Source organism: Cavia porcellus, unplaced genomic scaffold, assembly GCF_034190915.1.
Source record: "Cavia porcellus strain 051 isolate PalLab524CR breed Dunkin Hartley unplaced genomic scaffold, mCavPor4.1 scaffold_6, whole genome shotgun sequence".
NCBI lineage: Eukaryota > Metazoa > Chordata > Mammalia > Rodentia > Caviidae > Cavia > Cavia porcellus.
In genome coordinates this window covers 48,524,349-48,546,015 of record NW_026947489.1, presented here as the reverse complement: position 1 = coordinate 48,546,015, position 21,667 = coordinate 48,524,349, and the positions used below count along the sequence as shown (strand labels likewise).

The window sequence follows — 21,667 nt, the reverse complement described above, 5'->3', positions numbered from 1 at the left end:
ATAATTTTTTTTTTGTCTTTTTCCTTTTCATTGGTACCAGGGATCGAACTCACGACTGCCTGCTTGCAAGGCAGGCACTTATGCCGCTGAGCTAAATCCCCAGCCCCTACATCCTTTTTTTTAATAAGTCCCATTTTTCAGGAAATATCTGCAACTGTGAGCAATGGTTTCACTGTGTCTGGTTGTCATGTCACTGTGAGGTTGTCATGAGTGGCTGATTCTCCAAGTTCTTTACTAAGTCAAACATAGACTAACTCTGGGGGGTAGGAACAGGCCAGGTTCTGGGAAAGGTGGGTCCTTAACATACAGACTTCCACAGGTCAGAGCCTTGCTTCTGTGGAACCTGAACTCTCAGTTTGGCTCTCACAGCTAAGCATGGCTGGGGAATGCACAGCCTGCTCCCAAGTCTGTTCCCTCCTCGTTCCTAATGAAATCAACCTCCAGGGTCAGCAACTGGCAGCTGGACTTGTGGATGCCAGAGGCTGTGTCCAGCCCAGTGAGAACAGACTCAGATTTGAGAAAAGAGTATCTTTCAAATCCCTGAAGCTTCATTTTGCAAAAAATTGAAAACACACTCCAGGCATCAACAGCAGAGGCCTTTGATCTTCAGCCCCTTCTGTTGGTGCCTCCCCTAGTTGGTACCCATGGATGTATGGACACTACTTCCTTCTCAGCCTCTTTCAGGAGGACATCATTTCACCTAGGGACAAAAACAGCAAAGCTCCAGGGTGGAGGAGAGGGCTATGCGACTAAATGACATAGATTCCCTCCAGCTGGGATGGTGCCACAGATAGCACAGGTCCTGGAACAGCAACTTGCCCAAAACCTATTGTCATACTAATGCTTTATCACAGGCTGTGGCTTTACCATTTAAAAAAAAAAAAAACAGAAACAAAAACAACAGTGCATGTCCAAGAAAAGCAAATTTATTTGGATGCCCTGGAAAGTAGGGCTTGGATAGGCCTTCCCAACAACATGGAGGTCCATCAACTCTGCTCTATTTCTTTGTGCATAAGGCTTGGACACGGTCATAATAGGTCTGGTTAAAAAATCAGGAGAGGCCTTGACCAATCAGTTGGACCCTGGTTCCCTAGCACATTGAAACTGGAAAGAACTCTAAAGTTCTACTCCTTCACTAGTTCTTGGCTCTGTTTGAGTGTGAGGATCACCCTAGATACCTGGCTCACTGGTGGTAGGGTGGGAATGAAGATAGCGTCACTTTTTCTATAAAATCCCTCCAGTGGCTGTCGTGGGCAACAGGCAAGGACCACTACCTGGGCAAGCAGAAAACAAAGTTGTTCTTTTAGCCTGGGTGGAGGTTGCAGGCTCCTCTCTTAGCCCAGGGTTTCCAGCCAACTGGTCCAGAGACCCAGCTTCAAGGAGGTGTCTCAGTAGTATGGGTAGGGCTCTCACCCACCCAAGGTTTCAGGTGAGTGGGAGATGACCCGATGACCTCCCAGCAGTCATAGCTGTTGGCCTAGCCACTGTCACTCAGCTCTAGCCTCTGTACTGTCTGACATGTGGAGTATGGGGAACATAAGCCAGCCTACACTATGCTGGCTTCGCATTTGCCAGCTGGCTGAAGCAGCAAGAAAGGAAGGAAGCTCTCAAAAAATCGAACACTCCTGGGCTTAGCACCTGGGCAGGACCTGAGCCTTATGCATGCCCGAATGGAAGGCACAGAGAGTGGCACAGCTGCCTAGGAGCCGCAAATGCCAGGAAAAGGATGGAGATGAAAGCAAGTCAGCCCCCAGGGCTCCTGGATTCCTGTTCAGCCCGGGTTTGTTTGTTCAGCTTTTCTCCAACTCCTGGGAGATCTCTCCAGAGCCACAGGAAAGCCCGTCTGCTACAGCTTTCCTTGTGCTTCTAAAGGCAACTCAGAGAAACCTTAATCTGAATAGAGCCATGCCCCTTTTATCTTTGCACATTTTGGGGTTCAAATAAAGGTTGCCTTACAGAGGGGAAAACAAAAACAATTCCACTGCTAAAATAGCATGGGAATGGTGGGCTAGACGGACTGCACTTTGCTGAAAGGACTGTTGCACAGAGGTGAGCATCACCTCCATCTCTGTAGGAGATAAGAAGGGTGTGGGAAAAGCTATGAAGAGCTACCTTATGCCTTCCAACCCCCAATCTCTGCCCTATATGCAGGTATAAACCCAGCAGAGGCAGCTCTGACATGGGCCCTCTGGATCCTGATGGCAGAGCGTTTGATAGCTCCTTGGAAAGTCCCTGCTTTCCAAGGGGAAAGATGTGCTTCAAGGAAACACAGGCCCTTCAGGCCCCAAATCAATCCTACAAAGATCTCCTCCCCCAGTCAGAGTTCCCTGGGCCCCAGGGATCTCTCCGTGCTTGGAGAGGGCCAAACTTCCTCTTTCCCTAGCCTGATCTGTACAAAGAGCCAGCATGGCCCACACCTCCACCTCTACCTCTGCTTGGAAACCCAGCGTCTAGCTGTTCACCAAAGGGACCTGACACTTACTCAGGTGCTGAAAGCCCAACTATCATTTGTTCCTATATCAAGCAGTCATTTCCCTTCTCTCCATAAGTATGCCTGATTCTCTCTGTCCAAGCCCCATTCCCAGCCTATCAAGTTCCACAAAGGCAGAGTCATCCCTCTGCCTTTCCCTGAGCATCCAAACCTGCAGCTCTGGATTGAAACCACAAAGTATATTCTAGCTCTGATGGCAAAGAAGAAATACAGCAGATGGAGGGACTTTCCCCTTTATTGGGCTGGAACCTATGCCACGCAGCTACATGGTGCTCCTATGTGCATTTCTTTTTAAGGCCACTGGGTAGGCACCATGTCCACCATAATAATAGACTAAGTGAGACAGAAATAAGAGAGAGTCTAGACTTACCTCTCCAGTGTCTTATTTTAAATGAGGCAGTGATGGGAGGAGCTGTAAGCAGAGAGTGGGCACAGGCCTTTGGAGAGGGCCCTTGCTGCCCAGGAAGCACCTCCATCCTTGCCCCAGGGGCCAGGTATGTAAATATCCCAGCACCTCCTGGGTTCATTGCCTTCCAGGTGTGAGATGTCCAGCTGCCACAGTACAAGTACTGCCTCTCCCTAGAGTTTTTCTTCCGTACTAGGCAGTCAGATCCCAGAGGATGAGGACCACATCCTATCTTCCCATCTGCCTTGTCTTCTTTCCACTCTCCCAGAGCTCCAGTAACCAGGTCCTTTCCACCCACTCCCATCCCTGAGCTTTTGGCCTTACCTCCCATGAGGAAGAGAAGTCCCGCCACATACTGCATAAGGCCTCGGTCCCAGCAGCAACCCAGCACACCAATGATCCAGCCGAAGAGGATGATGGCCACTGCCATGCCCATGAAGCCAGCCGTCATTCTGCGCAAGTCTGTGGGGAAGCAGGTGGTAGCAGTGAGCATCAGAGACTGGGATTCAGGGTCCATGCACCTAGCCTTGGGGGGGGGGCTGTGGGCAGGGTACCACAGGGGCAGGAAGGCAACCTGTCTTTTCCAGACAGTCTCCTGCCACCAAGTGTCCTGTGCTGAGGACTCCTGCCACTCTGTCCTCTTGTGCACAGAATGCCAGGACAGTAGAGTTGCTAAGAATAGGAAGAGTTCATCATAATGCTTTTGTCATTGCTTGTATACCTCACATGTTCCAGATAAGTGCTGTCTTCCCCATGCATCTGTGTCATCCTTGGGGGACAGGTGCTGTCTTTACCCATGCACCTGTGTCATCCTTGGGGGACAGGTGCTGTCTTTATACCTCCATGCAAAATGGAGCAACTTGCTAAAAGCCACACAACTAGTAAGCAGTAGAACAGGAACCCAGGCTGGCCCAGCCAACCCCAGCAGTAGCCAGACTCTCAGAGCAGAGAGAGCCAGGGAACAGGCTATAGAAACAGAGCAGGGTCTCAGCAATCAGGCTGCACCTGCCCCACAGCAGCCTCCTTTCTCCCAGGATCTGGTGGGCTCTTCACAGTCACCTGTGAGAGAAAGGCTGGCTGGGGCTTTCTGTGCTCCCCTGCTCAGAACCCAACAAACAAAGCCTGCAGTGGCTTGAGGAGAAAGAGGGATGCCTGGAAGGGCAGTATTTTTAGCAGAAGAGAGAGGTCAGAGTAGCTGTCTGGGCTCAGCTGGCCACTCAGCATCTTGCTTAGTCCACTTCCTCGTTGGCCCTTGCAGTCCTGTGTCTGGAGGAGGCTACCAGAGCTGCTCACACAGGCTTTTCCAGGCTGGGTCATCTTCCTGTGTGCTCTCCTTCCCTTTCCTCCCACTCCCATTCCCTCAAAACAGCCTTCTTGTTAGGAGCACCCTGCCACTATCACTCTGGCCACTCCCTCCATCTGCCCCAGTGCCACCTGCAGCTTCCTGTCACCCACCTATACCACCTGGAGCCCAAGAACCAGACCCAGCCTCCCAGCAGGGCTTCAAATGGAGCAAATGCATTTCTCTAGCCTTTTCCCCAAGATCTGGCTCCCCTGGAGTTCAGAAAGGATTTGGCTGAGCACACTGGAGGACACCTGGGGCAGCTCTTCTCTCTAAGCAGGGGTGATGAGTGAAGTGGAAAAAAGGGTATCACCATCCCATGTGAGCACACCCAGGGTGCTGTCTGGATAATCTCATCTCATCCCAGAGAAAGAAATGCCTGGGCTTCCTGCAGGGAATGCCTAGGGGTCTGAATGCCTTGAAAACAAATGGGCCGGGCCCCTGTTCCTCTCTCACCCTAGCTACCTCTAGTGGAGATCACATAGAGCCAGCAAAAGACCTTGGAACAGTGTGGCTGGAGCCCTTCTGTCTAGGGATCTGGTTTCTTTATACTGAGCTGGACCATCAGACAGTCAATCCAGGGAGGAAGTGGGCAGGCAGGTGGGGAGGGTCACAAAAGAATGGGGGACAGTGGCCAACCCACCCCTCTGGTGCAGAAACAGACAGCCAGAGTCACAGAAGTATCAATGCTTAGTGAGTTGGGGAACTGCCCAGCAGGACTCTGCCCTACCTGGCTTTTCCTAGCAATGTCTTCCTGGGCCAGGTAGAAGTAAAGCTCTTTACAATTACTTCTGCAAACAGCCCAGGATGCCTAATTACCATGCAGCTCTGTGTTGATTGCTCATGTCACCTAATGAGTCAGATGAAGTTCTGTCAAAAGCATCCTCTAATCACAATGTTAATACCCCAGCCAAGCTTCCTGAGCCATCAGCCACAGCCAGCTTGCAGTGAGGGAGAGGAGGAGGGGCTATTCCTGCCCACGGGCCAGTCCCGCTTTTATTGAACCACTCATGGGTATCATGTCCCTCTCTTCTTCCCAGATATGCTCATTGCCACCAGCCCTGTCTTGGATCCCTTCTTTCTTCACCACAAGAGACTTGAGTGAATGTGACTGCGCTGCTTCAAGGGGAAAGGCCCCAGAGGACACGTGAGCCCATCTGAATTGATTCCTGGAAATGGGATCCTTTTTGCATTCAATGCTTCTTTTCTCCCCACCATCTTGAAGGCCAGAAAAGGCTAGAAAAGCACTGATTTCCAGCATAAGAAAATTTCTCTTTGGAAGGTTCACATGCTCCACTGCAGGAGGTACTAGGAGGTCAAGGTTAGCATATTCCTTCCGGGGCCCTTCCCTTTTTGGTACAGGTGAGTTTCCAGTGGGAGCCAGAGAATCTTGTCCCCTCTGAAAGCAGCTAAGACACACAATTCCACTGAGTGTCTCTGCTACAGGCAGGACTTGAACTTGGTCTCGTACATCTTGTACACTGAGGACCTGCTCCCACCCCTATCCCACAGAGGCACAAGAGCAAAGCTGCTACCTGCTGGGTTAAGTGGATAATGTGTCACACTGGGTGAGTCCACTTTGGACACAGATGGATGGAAAGTGAGCTAGGCAAGAAAAGCAAAGCAAAAATGAAAGGAAGGTGATTGTTGTTGGAAGGTGCAAGCAAAGTGTTTCACTTAAAAGAGAACACACAAACACACACATGCATGCACAAACACACACACGCACACACACACACACACACACACACACACACACACATATACAGGTAGAAAGGCAGAGAAGTGGGAAGAACTTTTCCTCTTCTAAGTGTTTTAGTCAGATACTTGTCACCCGGGGCCCAGCTCAGGGAGGACAGTTGAGATTAGTGCTTCTTCCCTGTCTCCCAAAGGGCTTGGCAAAGAGAAGCAGAGGGCTGCACTAAATTGTTGGCCTCGAAACGGGATGGGAAACCAGGGTCCTCTCCATGAGTTGCCATTGACCTGGGAGGATGCAGGCATCCCCTGTGGGTACGATTTTGCCAGAGCTGTGCATGAAATGCTGGTTATTATGACCTGGCACTTACATGGTAACTCAGGCAAGGTTATAAAGTAGGTAGGGCAGGAATATTCCTATTTGACAGATGAAGTAAACAAGATCCAAAGATGGTAAATAACACAGACAGTCTCAGAGCCAGTGAACTACAAGAGTAGTTAACAACTGCATTATTGAGTTATATGAAAAAAAAAATAATGGAAGTAAAGAGCTGTTAGGTTATAACACTAAACTAAACCTACATATCCAGCATTTTTTCCTCCCAAACCAAGCCGAAACTACAGTTTAAATTTGGTTATTCTTTTTCTCTCTCTTTTTTTAAAGACAGAAATCCACAAACGGAAAAATAGTGAAAAGAGTTGATGACCAAATCAGGAAGATCAGGTGCCACAGAGATAACAGACAGTGAAATTTAGTACAAGAGCCAACCCAGAAGCAGTAGCAGGCATGCCGAGACCCACTTGCCCAATTCTGTGCTCACAGACTGGTACCCTTAGAGCAGGTGGCTGAGCAGAAGGGGGAGTGGTCACAAAGGTCTCTGGAGCAAGGTGTCTGAGAAGGAACTAGATTCCTAATGCCCTGCCCACTCCACACCATTGAGGGACACCCTTTGCTTCCCACCCAAGGGGCATGAGATGGATATTCAAGAAGCAGATTGAAGGGTGAGGATTGATCAGCACACTGCAGGGCCAGGGCACCACAAACTGATAAGGTGCCTTGGCTGTTTAGTCTTACCATGGGGGACCCTAGCCCTCTTCTCCTTGGATCCCATGCCCTGGATGCCAGGCCTCTGTCCCCAGCCTAGATACAGGGAGGGGACTTCCTTGCTCCATTAACCACTTCTTAGGCCACTCCACAGTGGAGCTGACTTGGGTTCCCTTCACTGACAAGTGTCTACAGTTAGCTCTTCAGCACTCCACTTTTACACACGAGCAGATAAGTAGTCTCCACACATCCGAAAAAGGCCCATAACAGGGAGGGTATTGATGGGGAAACAAACTGCAGGGAGGAGATAAACATAACCCAAGATGATTAATATCCCCAGAGAGATAAGAACAGGAAACTATTGCCTCTATGAAGTCAAAACAAAGTATTATTAAAAAGGACTAGCTGGGAAACAAAAATAATACCTTGAAACAACAGAATCAAAACCTATGAAATTCTTTTACTATAAATTCAACTCTAATTTATATACAAGTAGCCCTAACTATGCTCCAAAAAGACTTAAGGAGGCTTACAAAACCCACACAGTAGACCAGCATAAAATGATGCTCTCAAGGAGAGAAAGAAAGGAAGATGATGCCAGGTGTTGCATTTGTACAGAAAACCTGATCCACGAGGCCCTTGGGAAAGTCATCATGCCCTCATATGTGAACTTGGAGGCATTACATTATATTATTTCCATTATTTTAAATTTCTACTGCCTGCTGTTTGCACTTCAGTACTAACTACCACTGCCTATGGTGTGGCCATGTGCAGATGGCACCACCGTCATCCAGCAGCCTGTACCTATGGGTCTCGCTCTCTTTGGGTATAAGAGACTCCACTTAATTCTTCCAGATCTCTCACAGAGCCAACAGCAGTACTCCACACTCAGGAATTCATATAACTCGCAATTCTTCCCCTGTCTCTTTCTTCCTTTTTAGATGGAATGAAGGAAAGAAGGAAGAGGAAGGGAGAGAATGAAAGGGAAAGGGAAAGGAACAGAAAACAGGAAAAGAATAGAGAAGGGGAAGAGGAAGGGGAAATGGGAAGAAAGGGGAGGGGAGGGAAGAGGAAAGCAACCCTAACTCACCTGAGACCTTAGAAAACTACCATACTGAGCTGTCCTAAGAACAATTCAGCCAAAAAGACCCTTGAATGTAAGTTTAACTCTGCAGTCAAAGACTGAGATTTTAAAAAATCATCTCATGATTTGTGTTGGGTTTGGGTCCATTTTCTGCATTGCGTGACCCAAACATTTAACATTCTAATTATTGAGATGAGAAAGGTGCATTCTAAACTCTTTAGAATTAAGTTCAGTGTGGCGGAAAGGAGTGGGCAGAGGGAGGTGGATAATGTGGCAGGGTGGAGGAGGAAAGGCAAGAAGAGCCATCAGCTAGAGCCAGAAAAAGCAGCTCTCCCTCATGGAAAAATTTTGATTCTGAAGTTTACACTCTTATTAACATCTAAATTGAAAGGTATTACTTGCAACTGTACATGGGAAACCAGGGCATCTGCATTTAAATAAACACCACTTAGAGAAGGAAAAATATATATTGGGTTCTGAATGCTTTTTATTTGCTCTTTAAAGACCTTGCACAGAAAAGTGATGATGATTGGATTTTTTTTCTCTTTAAAAAGCAGAACTGGTGAGGGTAAGCATGCTTAGACCTTGCTTGGAGGGTAAAGATTGGATGTACAGAAGAAACATGGTGTATTCATGGTGCCAAAAGTTGGAGCTCAGGGTGCTGCTCTGCAGCTGGGAGTGCCCAGGCCACATCCTCTGCTGGCCTCTTGGGCAGCTCTACTGAGCCACATTTGCCACAGGCTCTCCCTTCTGCAGGCCAGGAGCACATTTCCCTGGCTGCAAAGGTGATAGAGGATTGGCGCTGGGAGCTCCCTGGGAGCTGGACAGTTTTTCAGACACTGATCCAAGTACCAAATAGTATGGAGTGCAGAGCAAAGTGGTGAGAACAGAGCTCAAATGTTTTTGCCCAAGGGCTCAGTTGGTCGGGGTCTCAAAAGTGAAGAGACAGAGAGAAATGAACTTGCTACCCATGGATGGGATCCAATCAGCACCAGCTGGCACACGGGACAGGGAATATTCCAGGGCCCAAAAACTGTAGTCACTATGTCTGAATGAAGTGGGTTTTGATTCTGGAGAGCTGAATGGAGACATCAGCAGTGGGGATGAAAGAATGGATTCCGGGAACCAAGATGCCTCTGTTCAAATTCCAGCCATTGGCTATGAGAACTTGAGCAAATTAGTCTTTCTGGATCTTAGCTTTAGCATCTGTGAATGAAGGTTAGGACAACATTCAAAGAGTCATTAAGAGGATAAAGTAAAATAATATGCATACACAAGGTTAGGACCATAGAAATGTAAATAAGAAAAATGGAAGTCACCCTAATTATAGTAATTCTCTTTTTTACACGCTGTATCCTTTACATTTGCCACACATGAGCATCTAAGGAACCAGGTAATGTGCTGGGATGTACCCTTATTTAAGGAGTTGATACTCAGACGGAGTAAGCATTTGGAATCTGTTCTTCTGCCTTGCAGATACCTGGAGAGCCAACTGGAAGGCACTGTTATAAATGAATATGGAGAGGTATCCTTCCTGGGGTGTTGCTGCTGCCTGTTCTCCAAGGACCAAAACAGTTGGAGGGTTTAACTGCCAATAGCAAAGGTGCCAGTGGCCACTGAAGCTGTTTGAACTCTGAGCTCTGTGAGTTCATTAAGGAAAACAGAAACCAAGTGTGTTTGGCTTCTCAGTATAGTTAAGAATTAAGGAATTTTCCTGTGAAAATAAAATAGTTCTTGGGTTCCCACAGGCAATGGCTAATGTGGGGTTTGATTCCTAAAAGCCGCCCTCACTATCTCTGTGTTCTATTCTCCTCAAATCTCCGCCTTCCCCCTCACACCTTTGTCCTACAAAGCAAAGTCATCTCTCCTTCCCTCCCAGGTGACACTGCACTCTGCCATCATGGCTTCCCAACATGCCATGTCAGGCAAGCTCATCACCCTTGAAGATTTCCCTAAAAGGCCAATGTCTGTGGGCGGATTCCATGGCACCTTAGCAGATCCTCACGTGCAGGCCTCAGGGGTTGTCTTTCTCTCATGGATCCCTTACCCTAAAGACTCATATTTTCATAATGAATCAAGTTTATAGACATCAGGATGCAAATCTATTTTCATAAAACATTCTCATATTTAAAGTGTATCTCATATTTAAATCCTTCTCTGTATATTTTCATCACATTTACAATAAACTTTTTATGAAAAATGTGAAAAAAAAGTAAAGCAGTTGGTTGACATTGCCACTTATTAGAGTTGTTTAGTTCTGTCCTTCTCTGTCCAGTAACTTTGATCTAGCTCAGGGTTGTGCTCGTGTTTGGCTTCTTCTATCTTCCCAGTCCCCAGAGTGTTGCCTGACATCTGCAGACACTCAGCAAATATTTTCTAAACAAGCTCACCATCCCATCCTATAACAATAACTTAAACTGTTGGCACCATGGAATAACACAGGTGACAAGAATGTACCCTCACAATTCCACCCACTTCGATGACTCAAATGTCATTGTGACTTGAAGTTAATTTTTCTCTCCTTCCAAATCTCATTTTTTAAAAAAAGCCAGAATTAATTATTTCTTAACAATTCAACATAATTTCTTATTGTATACAAGAGCCATCAGATTCCAGATGACACACAGTCATGAGGCTTAATAAGCACATACAATACATCACAGATTACAAATGCAACAGACCTCTCCATACTGTCCCTCCTCGAAGTCTGGAAGAGACAAGGGGGAAGACAGTTGCTGTGGAAACAAAAAGTGGTTTCTGGGTCAAAAGACAGGCTTGAAGCTTCCTCCTCCTCAGTCCTACCTCTGGGTTAGAAAGCTGCCATAAATAGGGATATTATGTGACACTGCCATATCCAAATCACATCTATTGTCAAAACAATGGAAGGCAAATTACACAATTTGTATTTCTCTGATGAGAGCTAGGTCAGCAGCTAAAGTAAGTGCTCAGAGAGAAGAAAGGAGAACAAACCCAGCACCAAGAGACAGAAATTCACTCCCCCCACAAAAATCTATGAGAATGGCTTCCTTCTTCCCACTACACATTGCTGAACCAACAGCAAAGTGCAGAGGCAGTAACAGAGGAAAACCATACTCAGCTCCCCAGACAGACCAGCACAACCTCCTCCACAGAAAGAGGCTTCCATTTCTCCTTCTCTAACTCAGATGTCTCTGAAGGGTAAAAATGCAAGGAACAGAACCTTGTGGTTACTTGGTGAGAATGTGACCCCAGAGAGTCACTCCAAGCAAACACAGGTGGGAGTTTTAAAACCGATGGGCACCTGATGGTAAAGAATTTGCAAAGCTCAGGGAAAGGGAAGATAAGCAGGAGCCCGCATTAGTGTCCATTCATTATGTGTAGGAAGAGTTGGGAAACATGCAGAACACATACTACTAGTTCTTTCCCCCAAATCAGGCAGCTTGCCCATCACTGAGCCACACTGCCTAATATGCAAGAAGGAAGAAAGGTTTACTTTAGCTCTGGTTTCAGGAGATTCAACCCACAGTCAGCATGCACCAAAGCAGAATCCTTGTGGCAGAAGGGTGTGGCATAGCAAGCTGCTTAGTTCATGATGAGTGGGAAGCAGAACAGGGAACAGTACCAGACAGCAAGGTAGTATACCACATATACTACTAAAGGCAGTGACCATCCACCCAGACACACTGGTTTGCTAAACTGCTAGGCCTTTCTTAACCCAATGAAGTTGGAGATTAGTGCTCAACAAGGCAGACACTATTTTTTCCACTTTGGAAATTGAGACAAAGGATTTCAACTGACCAAGATAACACAGTCAGTAAGAGGCAGCTGGGAAAGCATTTCTCTACTCATGTCCTTTTTATTCCTAGTGTCCTAGAAGGGAAGTTAACATTCAATAAAATGGAATGGAATATTACTCAGCTATTAAAATTATCCTGTTGAGGAATCCCAATGACATAGAAAAGTTGATGTAGAACATTAAACAAAAATCAAGGCACACTCCTGCATGTTCTATATGACCTCTATGCTGCAGATACATACACAGGCACCCATGCCTGTACCCACATGAGAGGACAATGAACAAGTGCATCAGATGTCAGCTGGGGTCCCTTCTGTCTTGTGATTTAGAGAGGAGTTATGCTTTAGATCTAGAGTGCCCCCAAATTCTCATGTGCTCAGAGTTAGAACTTTTGGAAATGATTGTATTGGGGGGTTCATTATGTTTGTCTGTAGTTTCACCCACTAATGCTTTCAGTAGGTGAATGTACTGTTAGGATGTAAGACCTGATTGCAGGAGACATGTAAGCTGTGGGATGGCCTGGAAAGGTATATGTTTTAGTTACTTTTCTCATTGCTGAGATGAAGTACCTAATGTGCAGTTGAGGGAGGAAAGGGTTATTTTGCTCACAGTTTATACAGGTTTCAGTCCATCACTGGCTGGCCCTAAGGCACACAAGCATCACAGAAGAGAAACAGTTCATGATAGGCAGAGGTAGCAAAATAAGAGTGAGAGTAAGTCTCCTGTCTCTTACACCATATGAAGGCTATCCACCCTATGGTGGGTGTAGCCCTCGTACCTTTAGTCCTAGCCAGAACTATGCCAAACCAGTGACTGATTTAGTAATCATACACCCTTAGTCCCAGCACCATGCACTCTTGACCTAGCCACCTCTGCAAAGCCTCTCCCCCGACAACTGCATGAAATTTGGGGGAACATCTAGACACAAGTCATATTATTTGACCCCTGGTCCCTAAAGACTCATGAATATCCCTTTATGCAAAAGACATTTAGTCCATCTCCAAGAGTTCCCAAAGTCTTAACAGTTTCAGTACTTCTGAAAAGTCCAAGTTCAATGTCTCCTGTGAAATTTAAAGCAGAATCTTAGTGGCAAAAGTCCCTATACAAATGAAAATAAAGTTAAACGCTTCTAACATTCAAAGGCACAAGACAGATATTTCCATTCCTATAGTTGCAAACAGGGGGATGGCAACGACTGGAAACAAAACCAGACCAAAATTCAGCATGGCAAACATGAAATTCTGTAGTTCCATGTCTAGCATCTGAGGTAATCTGTGTCAAGATGTGAACTCCAAAGGGCTCCACCATCTGGCACTGCCAGTAATTGTAGCTCCCACAGCTTCTCTCTTGAGATGGCTTTGCTTCCACCTTGTTTTCCTCAGATAATCCACATTTCCAGCTTCTCCAAATTCCTGGGTTTCCACTGCACCTTAAGCTTCACACTCACAGCTCCACACACTGCTGACCTTCCAAGCCTACTGAAATCTGGATAAAAGCCTTCCTTATCCCATAACTTGTACATTGTACATATACCTAAAGCCTGTACCATATGGATGATACCAGCTGGAGCAGTAGCCCGACTTCCTTCTCTCTGGGTTGTAGGGATTGAGTACCTATGAACTGAATTCTGAGAGACAACATCCCTAGATGCCCATCATTCTGGAATACACTGCTCTTGGACTTTCTTTGTGAAACAAAGTCTTTCACTTTTGTAATTTTGAAGCTACAAGGGGTGGAGTCCTGCTGCTTCTTGTGATGCCTTTGGGCCATCTTTTCTATCTTTCTGTCCTATCTCAGCAATCAAGATCTCCCCTGTTCTATCTTTGTAGCTCATGGCTTTACTGGTGCTTCCTTTCTGGTCAAACTCATAACACTTTAAATTAGTCTGCTGAGCTCTTTTTGCTCTTGATTGTCAACAAAGATCTAGCTAAAAGTCCCCAACAGTAGCTATGCCATCACTTTAACATTCTACTGCCTTGAAATTTCTTCTGCCAGATTTAGTCTGCCACCCTTAATCTTAATCTCAGGAAAAATATTAGACAGGAGCAAAATGCAGACAAACTTTTTGCCAAGCCATAACATGTACCATCTGGCGTCCAACAGCCGATACAGTCCTTCTTCTCAGCAGAAACCTCCCAAACCTGATCTTTACTGGCAGGGTTTCTATCAGCCTCTGGTCTTCTGAGCTCTGATGAAAATTTCCCATACAGTATATCCTAAGGTTTTCCTGTTCTACTTTTTCAGAAAGCATTTCTGAACCTTCTCTAACTCTTCTCCTTCCTCTAAGCCAGTTCCAAAAGTTCCTAAACCACATGACCAAGTACTGTCATAACAATGACCCCACTTCTGTGGTACTAAATTCTGTTTTAGTTACTTTTCTCATTGCCAAGACAAAAATACCTAATGCACCAAGTTAAGAGAGGAAAGATTTATTTGGCTCATAGTTTGTATAGGTTTAAGTCCATAATCAACTGGCTCCAAGGCAGACAGGCACCACTGAGGAGAAACAGTTCATGGCAAGCAGAAGGCAGCAAAGCAAGCAAGGATCAAGACAATGTTCCTTCTGTCCCTTACAGTGTATGCAAATTATATACCCCAAGGTGGGTATAGCATGCACACCTTTAATCCTACCCAGAAATAAACCAAATCAATCAGTGGGCTGATTTAGTAATCATATACCCTTAATCCCAGCACCACACTCTAGATCAAGTCAACTCTGAAAAGCCCCATTCCACCCCATAATTGAATGAGACTTTGGGGGGACATTTAGACACAAGCATAACAATTTATCTTCCTCCGTGGCTCCTTGCTTCATGCTCTCTGCTTCCTGGCCATCATAATGTGAGCAGCTTTCTTCTACTATGCTCCCCTGCCATGCCTTTGTTTGTCTGTTTGTTTTTGAGACAGTTCTGGCTGGAGGTCCTCCTGCCTCAGCCTCTGCAGTACTAGGGGTACAGGCATGCACCACCTTACCCAGTGAATCTTGCCATGATGTTTCTGCCTTGGACCCAACCAACAATAGGATGGAAGCTCTAAAAGCCATGAGCCCAAATAAATCTCTCCTCCTTTAAACTGTGGATGTTGTGTATTTTGTCCTAATAACAAGAAAATGACTAAGATGTGAGGTTTGCTTGTCCTTCTATACAATGAGAATGTTTTAATTTAAAAACCAAATTTTGAGTTCTTTGGGAGATGCAGGATTTATTTTCCAATGGTTCTCAATACAGATCATGAGGTATAGGCAACCTACCTGTCAGGAGTGATGGCACGTAATAGGGCTCTTGGACCTTCAGATCCCCTCTTAGAAGGACTGCCTTTAAAGGCTCATGCTCATTCCCCTATCCTTATTTGTAGTTCCATTACCTGTTATCAACCAATCAGAAAATACTAAATGGAAAATCTCAGAAATAAATAATTCCGAACTTTTCAAGAACTTTTGGTTAAGTATATTGTTATAATTGCCCTATTTGATTATTAGTTATTGTTGCTACTCTCTTATTGTGACTAATTTATGAATAAAGCTTTAATATAGGCACATGTGTATATATAGGAAAACAGCACACCAGCCTAGGAGCTATTTATGGTTGCAGGCACCCATTGCAGATCTTGGAATGGGAACCCTGCAGATAGCTGTACTCATAAATGTACTGCTGCTGTTAAATCATTTATTTTTAACAGTGAATGCCACAGACCTGCTTCTTTCTGGTGTAAATGTACACTGTGGAGATCCTCGCTGCTGCAGATGAGGGCTTCTTTCAGAATTCCAGTCCAGCCAGCACTTGGTAGCTAGGAATGGGGTGCTCAACTGTCACTATTCACAGCTGCTGTTCTGTTCCACAAGTGACCCTTGTCAGTGAGATGTGCACAGTTCTCTGTGTACCTGCCTCTCCCACGGTATCCTGCAGTGTACAGATGGGGTTTGGGGAGCAATCTAGACCCTCAAGCAAAACTCATACAAATGTCTCCATAGAAAATTTCCTATCCCGAAATGTCCCTTCAAATACTGAATTTCTTATGAACAAAGTACAGTAATTTCTGTTTGAACATCAAAATGGCATGGGAAAACAACCAAAATGTTGAACTTGAGGTTATGCAACCAGCATTTGTGTTCTGGTTCTGTACATACTGGTTACAATGCATCGTGCAGATAATAACCAAACTGTCTTAAGTTCCAAGGACAATAGATGACAAGCCCCTCTGCCTCCATAATCTAAAGCTGTTTTCCAGTGTAGTAGCCACTGGACAGATGGGAGTGTTGAGCCCTTGAAAGGGATAATAAGCACTTGAATTGAGTAAGTATCAAAGACTCAAACAAATTCTATAAATTACCTCTTAAAATTGTTTACATCATTACACAATGATATGAGCATGATTTGGGCATATGGGATTAAACCAACTATAAGCTGAAGATTAATTTTACTTGTTTGATTTTATGCCTTTAAGGTGGTTAACAGAAAATCTTGAATTACATATGTGTTTTGCATTATGCTTCTAAGGGACTGTCTTAGTTACTTTTTACTGGTTGCTGAGAAAAAATACCTGATGCCCAAAGTTGCGAAAGGGAAAGTTTATTTCTTACAGTTTTTGGAGGTTTCTCCATATGCAGTTGGCTCCAAGGTGGGGTGGCATGGTGGGGCCACAGTTCCTGGCAGCTGTAAACAGCAAGGCAGAAACCAGCAAAAGAGCGAGACACACCTTCTTCCTGCCATTACATTGTATGCTGGCTCCACCCGTATGTGGGTGTAGCACTGACACCATCAATCCAAGCACTAGACAATGAACCAATCACAGATGCACAATGCAAATGCATGAGGCCTAGGGGCCACAGACATAAACCATGATAGGGATTCCACTTCTTCAAGAAGAGATATAAATCCCTATCCCATGATAGGGATTCCACTGCTTCAAGAAGAGATATAAGGCCTTGTGCAGACCTTGCTACGTGGTACTCTAACCTAGTTCTTCAACTTGTAGTACACCCTTACCTTCAGTACCTCCTAGAAGAGACCAGGAGAGTGAGGAAGGAGGCTGGAGAATGACAGCTTCCTCACAGAGAGTCATTAGAGAACTGTTTTCCTTCCTGCCCCTTAGAGACTTCTCCACTCCTACCTATCACAAGAGCACAAGTCAGGAGATAGTTCGAGAGAACCACTTGGAGAGCTGTACTCAGGTGCTCTCAGGCTCAGAGAGCACAGGCACTGTCCCTACCTGTGGGCTGAGAAAAATGAGACACAAGGTTGGATGGAGTTGACTGTGGCAGGGAGTCAAAACACTGCTCTGTGTTCATTATTAGCTGTGGGAGGATCTCAGGCTCACTCCATGGGCAGAGCTATGTCAGCAAGGACTAACACACGCTGAGAAGGCTCTACCCTGGAGTGCTGCCAATACAATGAGATGACTCCACCAGAAAGTATCAGTAGAAGGCAGCACCAAAGTGGGCAAAGGAGGGAGTGGAACCAGGTCACCTGGACAGTGTTCCACCCATATCAGGAGACAATGGTGAGTTATCATTCCTGCAAAGAGCTTTTCCAAAGGAATCACAAACAGCCCTACAAGAGATGGAACCAGCATTTGGGCCCTGCCACAAGAAAGGCACCAACAGATACACCAGGCACAGTAGGCCCCCTGGGTCTTTTACCAGCCCTCTTGGGTGCACAGATCTAGCCCTGGAGGGACCAGAAATTCTAGGGCTACTGGGGAGCAGGCAAAGCAACAAGATTTAAAAAAAACTGAACAGATCAATTTTCTTATTACGGGTTCCCAATAGTGGGTCAAGACCAAGCTGAAAAAAAAAAAAAAAAAAACTGTCTAAACTAGATCCAGGACTGGTTTTTGGATATCAAATCTGACTAAAATTTTATTGGCTACCAATAAAATCTCATTAATTATTATCTGAAAAGTCATCAAAAGATCTGTGGATGCATCTAGGAATAGAGATGGGAGATCTGAAAAAATGGGCTTGAAAGGCTATCATAAGTAAAAAATAATAATAAAGCTGTAGGGTATAGTTTTTTTCATAAAACAGCTACAGATGACCTTATATGAGCTATCCCTGAAATAAGAATAATACACAACAGATGACCTTCTATGAGCTATCCGTGAAATAAGAATAATGCACAATAACAATAAAGCAAGGATTTTATGTGCTAAGCATGCTCTCAGTAGTTTCTATATATTATCACATTTGATCTGCCCTCCCCCAAATCAATGGCTCTACATTCCTCTTTTACTGATGAGACAAGAAGGTGATTGCCCCAAGCTGGGGGCTCAGAAGCGGTAGAATGAGGAGACCCCTGGTTTGACTCTAAGGCGGTTGCTTTTGATCACAAGGTTCTGCAGGCTGCTGCAGTGAGGGATCAAATGAGATTTGTAAAAGCCCTTGGTAAACTATAAAGGGCTACCACAAATGCCAGGGATCACTTATGTTCACCGCCAAGCTACAAGACAGAGGAACAAATACGGCAGACTCAGTGGCTATTATCAGGATCATCTGTTGTGTATTTAGCTGTCCAGAGCAGACTAGTCTTTTCAAACCACATGGTACTAGCAACTTCTCTCTTTTTTCTTCCTAATAAACCATGTACACATATAATTGCTTTGCCCAGAAAACTTGTGTAGAAGGAAACTAAAGTTTACATCTGCCTCCTCCTTGAAAAAAAAAAAATCCCACCCATAGAAATTTTCCTTGTAGGAACATAACATTCCCTCACCAATTCATTCTGTTCACACTTATCAAGCAGCTACCATATGCAAGAGCTATAGCAGGTGAAGTGGAGTCCCTGGCTTCATGAAATGTACCTTCCCAGGAGGGAGACAAACTGCATACATACATGCATACACATGTAAGGATACATATCAGGTGGGATAAATGCTGGGGAGAAAAATTTCATAAATGGGGTGAATGAAGTGGAAGAGCTGCTGTTTAATATAGTAAATCAGGAAAGCTCTCTTAAATGTGGCATACAAGTAGGCACCTGAGAAAGGGAGGAAGCAGGTACATGGTTTCCTGGAGAAAAGAATTCCAGGCAGATGAAAACTAGTAAACACAGACAATGAAGCAGGAGTCATATTTGAAAGAGGATATACTACATGGTCCATATATTCCTATGTGATGTTTTACACCTAATAAATTATTATACATGCTGACTTAGAGGCACATAATCTTATGGCCTGTTAAAAATGAAAACAAAACAAAATACTTGCTATAAGCAGCTTTACCGTCTTGCAGGGAACAAACACATCTTTCAGTTTTCCACTGTAATGACAGAAGAGAGTATGGAGACATTTGCTCAATTAATTTGCCCCGAATGAGAGATCCATTTGATAAATCAGTCACCAGGAGTTTTGTATGCCACACTGGAAGTGTGTATTTCATCCGGGAAGTCCACAGATGAGCAACAGGAGGAGTCCAATCAAGGAGAATCTGGCTAGAACTCTGTTCACTCTAGGAAGATGCTCACAGTTGCACAATGCAGGGTCAGTTCGGGAGGGAGAGCATTGAGAAACAGACAGTCCTACAGGGTGAGAAAATGGTGATCGGTACACCACCAGAGGTAAGGGATGAGAGGAGAGGAAAAGGGAAATTACAGTGAAAACTTTTCAAGACCTGTCCCATTGGTTTAGGACTCCAGCTTATGCCTGGAAATGTAGAAGTTCAGACTGCAGGCAGTTAGAACAAACAATTATTATGTGGTAGAGACTCACGATGTACATCAGATGGTATTAGGCTCTTGGGATGGGGACATTTTTATCAAATATATACATTGTTCTCTTTATCTTCTATCAGTTTCATAGCATCTGTCAGACGGCACCTGTTTTTTCTCAATTTCAATAGAAGTTCCCTACAAGGGAATTTATATCACTTTGTACTGCTCATCCATTTAATCTCCCATATTTCTGACCTTCTTTGGAGCAGGGATTCAGAGCTGACAGAACCTGTATCTCCTGACTGCAATTCCGAAGGCCCCAAATAAAGCCCCTTTTACATTTGCAGTTTCTGAGCTTGGATGGATCAAGAGAAAGCAGCAGGACCAGTGGAAACTGGTGACTGAATATGAGGATTAAGTAAGGGAGTTGGGTGAGTCACTGATGACCTGCAGGTCTTTGGACTGGACCACGAGAAAGATGGCAACATCCTCAACCAAGCTACAAAATAAAAGAGGAGAAACAAAATGTTTTTGCTTACATATTTTTTTATGTTTTACTTTTTAGAAGAGAGCTGGGAAGAAAGACAAAAGGGAGAAAATCTTATAAGAGCCAGATGTCAAATTCAGCTGATTAGGTACCAAATGCATTCACATCAAAATAGTGATGTCTATTGTGGTACTGGCTAGCATGGGAGACGAGGTTAGTATATGAATTACTGTTTTGAGGGTGTTGTAGTTAAAGCAGAGGTTCTAAATGCCTGCTCTCCCAGAGATGTTACACAACATGAGAAGGAAGGAAAGGTGAGGCCTGAACTTGAGTATCAACATTTAAGTTATGAGAAGGAGCAGAGAAGGAGTATCACAGTGAATGGCCACAAAAGGTAGTGTGGAACTCAGCATGGTAGCATGGAACTCATCATGAGTGAAAGATGAAAGGTTTCTCTTGTGGCTGATGTAGCTGAGATCAAGGAAGACCCATTAAAGCCTTTGAAGGCTGAGCACCAATTGTGTTCCAAGCGTCATGCTAGCCTTAGGGGACAGTTTCTACCCCAGCACATTTCTCCATATGGAGCTCCTAGATTCACAACGAGGAGAATTCCCATGTGACCTTTTTAGTGGAAGCCAATTTCACTGAGTTACTAGGAACAAATGGGAGGTAAGGAAGAAAAATTTGCTCCTAAATAGCAGGCTTCAAGTAGCCTGGCAGGAAAGAAGAGGGAAGGGATGGAATGACAATTAAGGAGAACAAAGAGGGAGGACAACTTTTTCTGTAAAGCATTCAAGACGAGCATATTTATATGCAGAAGAAAAAGAATTAGCAAGAGATGAGCCTCAAGATACCAGAGATTCTGCTTTCATTGTTCTGAATATTATCCAGGTTACTACTGCAGATACACACAGAGACTCAGGAAGGTGCCCCGGGTTCCATTGGAAAATGTGGCCAGCAAAACTCAATTCTGAAGGACACTGGGTCTGGGGTTGACCTATTTGAGCTTCAACCGCAGATATACCTCTTAAGAGCTGGTGACCTTAACATCTTCATGGCTCAATTTCTTCATTAGTAAGCAGGATTCTGATAGTACCCACATCGCAGGATTGTTGTGGGAGTTACATTTGTGTATCACATAGAGGTTGGCACAAACAAAGTGCTTTGCAAGCGCTCAGAAATTCACACTGAGAGACATACACACACAATGCCTGAGTTCACCCATCCAGGCACGCTGGGGAAGGAGCTGGTAGAGAGAACAAAGGGAACAAAGCCTGGGGTGGGTAGAGTGAAGAGCAGGTGGATAAGCTTCCAGGGGAGAGGCACCTGTCAACTTTCCAAGGAACTCAGTCTCTGCAGCTTCTCTTGTGTGTGCCTACCTGTTGCCCCCATTCTAGAGGAAGTTTAATCTGAAAGCATGGTGGTGGCCTGGATTTCTCAGGGCACGCCCATTCTTTGACATTTGTTGGTTGGCTGAGGTCCATCTCTCAGCCAGGTATTATTCCACACACTGAAGATACAGACAGGGAACATACTAGCTCTGTGCCTGAGAAGGATAGTGGTCATACAGCTTCGGGTTTCTTTTGTCTTCTTCTGTGCTGCCATTCTGTTTCTGTAGTCATCCCACTGCTTGGAGACTGAGGCTGCATTTTCTTTGTCTACCAGCATCTAAAATATAGCAAAAGCTCTGATCCCA

The 21,667-nt window shown here is 45.0% G+C and overlaps 1 protein-coding gene across 2 annotated transcripts in view; it reads right to left on the bottom strand.

The window, feature by feature from the left end:
- Window positions 1–21,667, bottom strand: part of Tmem178b (transmembrane protein 178B) — a 398,102-nt gene that overhangs the window by 73,652 nt on the left and 302,783 nt on the right. For both annotated transcript variants that reach the window (XM_023567511.2, XM_063250614.1), the window contains exon 3: window positions 3,222–3,359. In XM_023567511.2, coding sequence (XP_023423279.1) covers window positions 3,222–3,359 — 138 coding nt within the window. The remainder of the gene's footprint in view (window positions 1–3,221; window positions 3,360–21,667) is intronic.